Source organism: Mus caroli, chromosome 16 (genome assembly GCF_900094665.2).
Source record: "Mus caroli chromosome 16, CAROLI_EIJ_v1.1, whole genome shotgun sequence".
Classification (NCBI taxonomy): domain Eukaryota; kingdom Metazoa; phylum Chordata; class Mammalia; order Rodentia; family Muridae; genus Mus; species Mus caroli.
Window position 1 is genome coordinate 10,124,122 of NC_034585.1, and position 9,699 is coordinate 10,133,820.

Genomic DNA, 9,699 nt, shown 5'->3' on the forward strand with positions numbered 1-9,699 from the left:
GTGTGTGTGTGTGTGTGTGTGTGTGTGTGTGTGTGGTGGTGGTGGTGGTGGTATACATTCAAAAATGGGAAAAATAAAGATAACTTCACATTTTTATATTATTTCGGATCTTTTCCAAATTCTCTCTTCTTCCTTTCTAATTTTTTAATGTATCTGAAATAGCATTTAACTAGATCAGAATTCCAAAGCTATTTGTGGTAATAACAAAAAATTTCAAAGAAAGCTGGACATGATGGCATACACTTGCATCCCACCACATGGGAGGCAAAGGCAGGAGGGATCAGAAGTTCAAGGTTACTACTATCAGTTACAGGGTGAGTTCAAGGCCTGCCTGGCATACCAAGAGTCTGTCTCAAACAAACAGAAATTTCAAATTATATCGTATGAGTGATAGTTCAGATTTAAATAATACCTTAAAAGGCTGTGTGCTGGCCATCAACTTAGTATCCAAGAGTCTGGAAACAAAATACATTTTAATAAGGTAAATAAAATATATATCAATATTGAAAATGTACTTTGTTAAAATATAAAAATACTTAAAATGATTCATAAATAAAACATATTCTTCACATATTAAATACTTTCATAATACACATAGAAGTGGACAGATGAAACAAACACACTGGTCAGTGTGAATCGAGTGGCAATGTGGTTGATGAGCTGAGGACAGAGTCCCATCTGCTGGCTTCCTTCACTCACCAAAGTGTTGCATGCAGTCCATACTAAGCCAAAGGGACAGGTTCCGTACCTGTACCTGGAGGGAGGAGGCTAGCATCTATCTTGAAAGTGAGGCAGGTACTGCACATTTTACTGTTCTATGGATCCACCCTTCCAGCCTGCCACTGCCCACAGCCACCATCTGGCTTGCAGTCTGAACTCTTATGGAAGCCAAAATCTGCATTGGTTAGTTTCCTGCTACTATTTCTTAGAGTGGCAGCTAAGCTCCAGTGTCAACATGACTGGATTTGAAATCAACTATGAGCACACCTCTGTGTCAGTCTTTGAGGAGGTTTTCAGAGGTTTGACTGAGGAAGGAAGACCCACCTAGGAAGCTGGTAGCACTACCACCACTGAGTGGGTAAAATAGCAGAGAAAGGCAGGTAAGTCCTTTCTCTGCTTCCTGATCAGTTCTTGTGAGAAGTGCTCAACTCCAAACCCCCCACCCTCCCTTTCCCGTCAAGACAGACTGTACCCTCCACCGATGCCGGCTGACTTTGTCAGGTAGTGCTTCACAGCTATGAGAAAAGAACAGTTGACTACTCTACTACAGGGACCAGAGTGACCAGGGACACGTTCTCTCTATCTGAATCTAGGTCCACATAAATATAAACACTGTGGCCATAGCAGCAGTAGCTATCCTAACTTGCCCTCCTTCAAAAGACATATTGTCTTACTGTTTAAGCTCCATGCATTTTACTTGCGGTTCCTCAGACATGTATGCATGGTGTAGTCAAACTAGCATGCAGTGCAATGCTGACTGTGGAAAACACTAATAGTACTGGCATTAATCAAAGATAGAAGATGTGTGGGGCCAGAGAGCCACGGGATCAAAAAAAGCAGGCCGGGAGCAAGAATGGGGACAATCGGCAGGAGTAGGATTGCTCTGTTCAGGCCCTAGGCCTGCAGGTCCTGGTGCACGTTGCCTTGTTCCCTGACCCTTGCCTCCTCAGAGGAGGTCATGTAGGCAATGATCAGGTTAAACTTCCTCTCCCCTCATAAGGTCAAGTACAGCAGCACCTGGAATTCTTCCTCACGCAAATGAGGCAACCTCAGCACTCCAGCCCCAGCCAATAATGTATACTTGCCGCCATACCCCCACAAAGGTTTAAATAGCCTCTGTTTCCCCTAATAAATGGAGCCAGTTCTCTGAAGCTGCACTCAGCACTAACCAAGATCCTGTCTGTGCATCCTTGTCTTCCCTCCAGTACAGCTGAGTGCTCAATGGGCCTGGCTACCCAGAGGGGGAGAAGCAGACACAGGATGGGGAAAGCCTCTATCCTCTAGTTCTTAACTGAGGAAACAGCACTGTCAGCTGAGACACATCAACAATTAAATTGGTACATCCCACATGTGTGAATGGCCAGAACTATGACAGGACCCTTCACCAGTCCTTCAGACAGCAGGAAGCAGGAGAGAAAAAGGGAGCTGTCACCTACTTCCCACTTTCACTCTAAGTTAGAATCTGATCTTTAACGGCATGATCAAACTACCTGTAATTTAAACAGTCAACTATGGCAATGCTGGGGATGTCCCATCCATTAACTCGCCTCCCAGCTGGATTTGAAATCAACTATGACTTGACTAACTGCGTTGCATGCGCCTCACTCAGTGACTTAAACGTCAGGGCTCTTGAAGAAGGCTTACCTGGGGAAGACACATATTGCCATCTCCTTAAACTCATTCAGGTCCTGAAAAGCAAGAAGATGACCTGTTACTGTTTTCCTAGCAGACCACAGTACTGCCAAAAACACAAGAGAGCATCTCCAGTTCTCAGCTACTTCCTCAAATGTTAACTGTCACGCCTCACATGGGCCTCGAGATAAATTGTAAGATCCACATGTAATTAAGAAATATTTCTTAGGAGCTAAAGAGATAACTCTGAAGTAAACAGTGCTGTTGCTCTTGCAGATGACCCAGGTTAGATCCCCAGCACCCACATGGTGGCTCGAAACCACCCATATCTAGTTCCAGGCCCCGAATGCCCTACTCTGACCTCCTGATCAATGAGAGCCACATGGGAGGAGAGAAGCGACTCCCACATTTGTGCTTTGACCTCCACAGGCTCACCTTGGCAACACACAAGACACAAAGACAATACACAAAATTAAAAGTTTTAATGTAATAAAATTAAATAATGAATTTAGGAATCTCTCCCAGTTCTCACTCCCTGAGAACTATGTGGCCTGGGTAAGTAATATCATAACCAAAAGAGTCTACGGCTGAACTAGTGAGAAAGTGGTTCCATCACAGGTCACGCACTGCTGACCTAAGTGACTGCACCCCAGGGAGTTCAGGGATGGCTGACAGGCTGTGCTCCACTTCACTTAGGTTAATAGTGACAAAAGCGGCATCACTACAGCTAGTGACTGATGTGGGACTGAACACACTGCAGAGCAGCTTAAACCCGAGCCTATCTCTGGTGGTTAGTTACAATGGCCATTAAAACACAGACCTAGGACATGCGTGATTCCTCAGTAAATTGTTAATGTGGCACTAACTGCTGTAGGAAGATAGCTGATTACACTGTAAACTAAGATTGTGTCCTTTACTGGAAAAACTTGTTTCTAGTTGTGGTGTGGCTCATTGCTTAGCACACACCTTAAACCCTCTTCCTGGAATATAGACATGCCCTTAGTACACACCTTTAATCCCAAACAAGGAACATAAAGTTAGTTTGTAGAAACACCCACCTTTGAAAGTGATATCTAATTGAGTAGCAGACAACATGATGAATCAGAGAAAGATCTGACAAAATAGGATATGCCCAACTTTCAAGAGAAGAGACATAAGGGAAGCTACTTAAGGGGCAGTACAGAGAAAGGAGGCAGTTTTACCAGGACAGTTTATAGAGAGACAGGTTGTAGAGAGAGCACAAACTAGACACAGGGAAAGACAGATCAAGCCAAAGAATAAGAAGAGCCTGAAGAGTAAAAACAGATTGCCAGAATTAGTTTGAGGCCAAGCAGAGCAGTTCAGGAGAGGCCAGGAGAGAAGCCAGATTGAATCAGTCAGTTTGGAGAAGAGTCTGAGCTAAAACAGCTGAGTTGGACCAGCCAGCCAGAATTCAGAAAGCGCTAGAAAGGGTGAGCTTACTCAACAGTAAATCTTGAGGCTAGAAGCTTCCAGGACTAGTCCTAGGTTAGCAGCCAGAGGCATTAAGCCTCTGAGGGAACACTAAGTACCTAAATTAAGACTATTCATTTTACAGGTTGATTTTGATCAGGAGTTCTAGAGCAGAAATGAGAGCACTTTAGTTTTGAACTTGCCCACTTACATACATAACTGCCAATGCTAGCCTGGGTAGTGCCCCTCCTGCCCCTTAGTCAACTCATGCTTCACAGCAAGCAGCCATTCACAATTAGCTTTTCAAGTCTGTAAACACAGACTGTACTTAGCCTGAAATACACACCAGCTTCTCAATGGCTGTCACTGAATGAATGGATAATACATGAGTCCAAGGCTAAGTCAAACAAAAAATACCCTACAGTCTGTTGTTAACCTTTCAACACCACTAAGACGTGTTACAAACAAGAGAAAAGTAGAATTATGGCCACTTCCAGGACTAACAAATAATACTGGAGCAAGCAGAGCCGGAGAAAGCAGAGGTCCTGAATTCAATTCCCAGCCACCACATGATGGCTCACAACCATCATAGCTACAGTGTACTCATATACATAAAATAAATAAATAAATACATACATACATACATACATAAATCTTTTTTTAAAAAAGTTTAGATTTATGATTCTTTTAAGTTTTATAAGGAAACTTTTAAAGATAAGTAACAAAAATCAATGATCCTTTGATTATATCCACAAATTGCAGCCTGCCAATAATGTAAGCACATTTTAATTTTTATATTGCTTGAAAGATTTTGCTAAGATATATAAACTGTGGGAGAAGGAATAAAGTTCTTAGACCCACCGAGTTCTTCATCCACCGATGTGAGTGTGCCTGTGCGTGTCCGTGCTTTCCCTGCTACAACAAAGAACCTGTGTGACCTACAAAGACGATTCCTGCATCTGTGCTCTGTCAACTCCATGCTGGATGTTGACAGCCACTACCTCATTTTTCCTTTAAATCAGCTATTGTCCAACATAGCAGCCTCTAGGTTATAATAGCAGACTAGAGAGTTGTCACAGCACTATACTGGATAGAAAACAAAAAATATCTTACTATGTCTTTTATAAAAATGTTGGGCTGGTGAGATGGCTCAGTGGGTAAGAGCACCCGACTGCTCTTCCGAAGGTCCGGAGTTCAAATCCCAGCAACCACATGGTGGCTCACAACCATCTGCAAAGAGATCTGACTCCCTCTTCTGGAGTGTCTGAAAAACAGCTACAGTGTACTTACATATAATAAATAAATAAATCTTTAAAAAAAATAAATAAATAAAAAATAAATAAATAAAAAAAATAAAAATGTTGCCAATGTATAGCAGAAGAGACAAACTGAACGTTAAATGGGGAGAAGGAGTCAAATCCAGGCTGGACTCCCGAAGAGGAGGACAGCTAGAGAGAGGTAAATGAGATCTCAGGTATGAGACACAGCATGTAATAGAGTCATCAAGATTTTCTACGCACTGAGGACTCAAGCTCACAGGAAACACAGGACTGCAGCTGGGAAACCAGAGTAGCAGAAACAGAAAACAGAACTGGTTTAAAGACAGTAAAAGAAGAAAAACAGGGGAGCCACACTTTTAAATCTCTTTTGAGATATATAAATCTTAAAAATGCCTTAATCTGAGGGCTAGAGTCTAGCATGAACTGTACACCTGGGCCTGAGAGAGACCAGAGCTGGGGATGGATGTTGGAGTACCTATGGTATTTGCAGCTCAAGTCATTTGAAAGACAAATGACTTTGAAAAACAAAAAAATGAAGGAGGGTGGAGGCAGAGTGATGGGGGCAAGAGACACAGCCACAGCAGTTACAGAGTGAAGGAGAAAAGCCAGTAGAGAGAAACAAACCATTTGATAATGACCCAGAAAACCTGGCTCCAAGTACAGAAATACCACCAAGGTCCCCAGGGAGCCTCAAACTGCTCGGCAGTAGCAATCAAGTGGCACCCTGTTCCTTCCGGCTCTCCCAAGTCTAATTTTGGAGATACCTGTGGCCTATCCTATGTGTAAATGAGCAAAACTACCAGCATTGACTGAGGAAATAAATATTTCACCTTGCTCTGGCAATAGCTGACAGCCATCAACCCCTTAAAATAGCTCATGTATTCATCCTATCAAAACAGCAAAGCTGGGTTAGCAGCTCAGAGTACTTAATATTTTACAGATGATGTCTGTGTTCAGTGATGAACAGCACGCGCTGCTCCTTCAGGAGACCCAGCATCCTCCTCACAGCTCAGAACCTTCTGTCACTGCAGTCCTAGAGTACATTTCTTCTGAAGCTCCTTGGGTGCCAGGCATGCACACATACATGCAGCAAAACACTCATCAGACACATAAAATGATAAAAAATAATAATGAGAAGCATATAAGATCTTCCTAGGAACATGCCACATACAAGGAAATGAAGAATCACAACCCAGGCAGAGAGCACTCAGGGGAAAAGCAGGTGGGTTTTTGACCCTGCAGCCACTTACCGCAGGCAGGGGGCAGTAGAACTGATGAATCGTATGCATGACATCCAAGAGCATATTGTGTCCAACAACCAGCTTCCCCTGGGGAAAGACCGGTTAGGAAATGCATGTCAGAATTGCACCAGAGTTTACAAATAAGGTAGATGCTTCAGATGAGGCAGTCACAACACAGCCAGGCTAGCCGGCTGCTCCCTAGGTAAGCCACACAGGCCTCATGCTCTCCCTACCTCAGCTTCTCAAGTGCTGAGACTACAGGTGCACAGCCACTGTGCTCATTCTTAGTGATTTTTCACATTTTTATTCATCTTGTTATTTTCAAAATTTTGTTGTTGGTTTTGTTTTTTTGGACAAGTCTTGCTATACTGTCCAGGTTGCCCCTGAAATTCTGAGCTACAGCAATCCTCTCGCATCAACCTCCCTGAGAAGCTGAGACTATAGAGAGCACTGTCCCTGGCTGGAAGTAGTTTGACTGAAGCACTTTTAAATGATAAAATCTGAAATCCTGAGAACTTTGACTTCAAATATTTAAGACTCTTAAAACATCTTTAAAACCTACATATTTTTAAAGATTTATTTATAACATTGTTATAAAATGTAAAAAGCCTACTTCCTAATGTTCTTAAACTGGACACATTTTCATTTCCTAAATCATCTATGTCCAATGGTATGCCATTGCTCTTCTTTTAAAGATTTATTAGTCTGTGTGTGCACTCGAGCACTCATGCACGCAAGCACATACTTGAGCGGGTGGTGATGGGGACAGAAATACAAGCCACAGAGTGCCCACGGAGCAGACTGGGTTACAATTTTGTGGACTATGTCCCCTCACCTTTACACAGATTTGGGAAATCAGCCTCGGCCACCAGGTTTGCATGGCAAAGGCCTTTACCCACTGAGCCATCTCGATGACCCTCATTGCTTTTCAGTCATACATGTACAATAAAATACTCCATTTTAGTAGCTACTAAAAATAAAATTCTTTATTAATTTTATAATTTTTTAAAAACCTACTAATATACAATATCACCTTAGATTTCCCAGCCCTGTGATTCCTCAGGGAGCAGAGAGATGTTGCGGTTTCAGTTTTGGGGGTCAGGAAAGTAGGAACTGAGATAAGACCTAATGTAGCCCAGGCTAGCCTTGAACACCTATGTAGATGAGGATAACCTTTAACTACTGATCTTGGGCTTCTGTTCCCCCAAGTGCTGAAATTAGGCCTGTGCAACCACATCCAGCTTTGCTTTCAAATTCTGCTTGTTTGTTTTTGTCACAAGAGTGGGTTAAGATGGGTTTTATGTTTTGTTTGACATAGGGGTCTCTCTCGGTAGCCTGGGCTGAGCTGGAACTCACAGTGTAGCCCTGGCTAGATGACTCCATTTTTAACATAAACATTGTCTTAGGGTTTCTACTGCTTTGATGAAACACTTTAAACACATGGCAATAAGGGGAGAAAAGGGTTTGTTTGGTTTACACTTCCACATTGCTCTTCATCACCAGAGGAACTCAGACAGAACAGGAACCTGGAGGCAGGAGCTGAAACAGAGGCCATGGAGGGTGCTGCTTACTAACTTGCTCCCCATGGCTTGCTCAGCCTGCTTTCTTATACAACCTAGGACCACCAGCCCAGGGATGGCTCCACTCACAATGGGCTGGACCCTCCTTTATTGATCACTAATTGAAGAAATGCCCTACAGCTGTATCTCATGGAGGCATTTTCTCCACTGAGACTCCCCCCTGATGACTCTAGCTTGTGTCAAACTGACACAAAACCAGTCAGTGTAAGCATCAAACACTACAGTAAAGCTTTTTACAGAGTTTCAATGGTTCTCTATGCAACATGCCAAACTCAGACGTCAACTTGATTCTTTGACATAATTAATCTTATACAAAATATCCCAAATCTATCTAACAAGATGGGTTTTTGCTTTGCTTTGCTTTGCTTTGCTTTGCTTTGCTTTGCTTTGCTTTGCTTTGCTTTGGCTCAGTATCCCTGTAAGTCTTGAGTCCCAGTGCAATGTTAAAATGCTAAGCACTGTGGCAGCAGACTCCAATCAGAATGCAGGAGAAGCTAGGAAGAAAAGACTTGAAGAAAAGCACCTGACTAGACACTATGAGACCAAAAACTGCAAGAGCTGCAGAAAAGGTCATAGTCTAGTCAAAACTACACTTGTCACAGGCTCAGGAGATGGCTGAGCCAGTAAAGTAGTTGGCCATAGAAGTACAGGAATCTGAGTTTGAATCCCCAGGATAGTGACATACAGTTCTAACAATCCAAGCATTGGGGAGGGATCATCACTTAGCAAGCCTAGTCAATGAGGACCAAGATAAATAAAAGGGAGTAGGGAACGGAGGGAGCAACTGAAGAAGGGAGATGCCAGATGTCAACAACCGTCTTAGTCACTGCTCTATTGCTATGAAGAAGCACCATGACCAACACAACCCTTCTTATAAAAGAAAGCATTTTATTGGGTCTGGCTTACAGGGTTAACCCATTATCATAATGGTAGGGAGCATGGCGGTTTGCATGTCGCTGGAACAGTAGCTGAGAGCTACATCCTGATCCAAAGGCAAAGAGAAAGACTCTGGGTTTGGCATGAGCTTTTGAAACCTCAAAGCCCACCTCCAGAGACACACTTCCTCTAACAAAGCCACACCTCCTATTCCTTTCAAATAGTGCCACTCAAGTAAGTGAACCTATGGGGCCTATTTTGAATCAGATCACACCAACCATATCCTGCACATAGAACTGTGTGGATATGCACAGTGTCCAGTGACATCTAGAGCCAGGACAACACAAAAGAAACCTCAGGCTAGAATCTTGGTTTCAAGATCCATTCTAGAGGCTACAGGATGGACCAATGGCTAAGAGTAATTACCATCTCAACATCCATGCTGGCTGGCTGGCTCATAATCACCTGTAATTCCAGCTGAAAAGACATCTGAGAATGTTCTCTTCTGGCTTCTTCAGGCAAACTCACATGAGTAGCATGTAAATACAGATAAAAACAAATGTTCCAGGCTGTGCAGTGATGGTCCATGCCTTTAATCCTGAGTCTAGCCTGTTCTACAGAGTGAGCTCCAGAGAATAGAGGACTACACAGAGAAACCATGTCTTGAAGAACAAACAAAACTCCATTCTCCTGGAACCAGAGGTCCTTAAAGAAATCACTGTTTCCAGAATGGAGCCAGAGGAAACACAACATGACACCAAGAAGTGTTCAAAGTAAAGGAACAGGAAACTTGCTCAAAGGACATAAGAACCAAACTAAAAAATCACCAATTAAAACTATTCTAGGGGGGCCTAGCAAACACAGAAGTGGATGCTCACAGTCAGCTATTGGATGGATCACAGGGCCCCCAATGGAGGAGCTAGAGAAAGTACCCAAGGA

At 43.0% G+C, this 9,699-nt stretch overlaps 1 protein-coding gene across 1 annotated transcript in view; it reads right to left on the reverse strand.

Annotated features, from left to right (window-relative positions):
• Positions 1-9,699, reverse strand: part of Parn (poly(A)-specific ribonuclease) — a 129,997-nt gene that overhangs the window by 93,227 nt on the left and 27,071 nt on the right. Inside the window, exons 13-15 of the mRNA XM_021185317.1 lie at positions 6,314-6,391; positions 2,365-2,408; positions 413-455 (exon numbers count right to left, since the gene is read on the reverse strand). Coding sequence (XP_021040976.1) covers positions 413-455; positions 2,365-2,408; positions 6,314-6,391 — 165 coding nt within the window. The remainder of the gene's footprint in view (positions 1-412; positions 456-2,364; positions 2,409-6,313; positions 6,392-9,699) is intronic.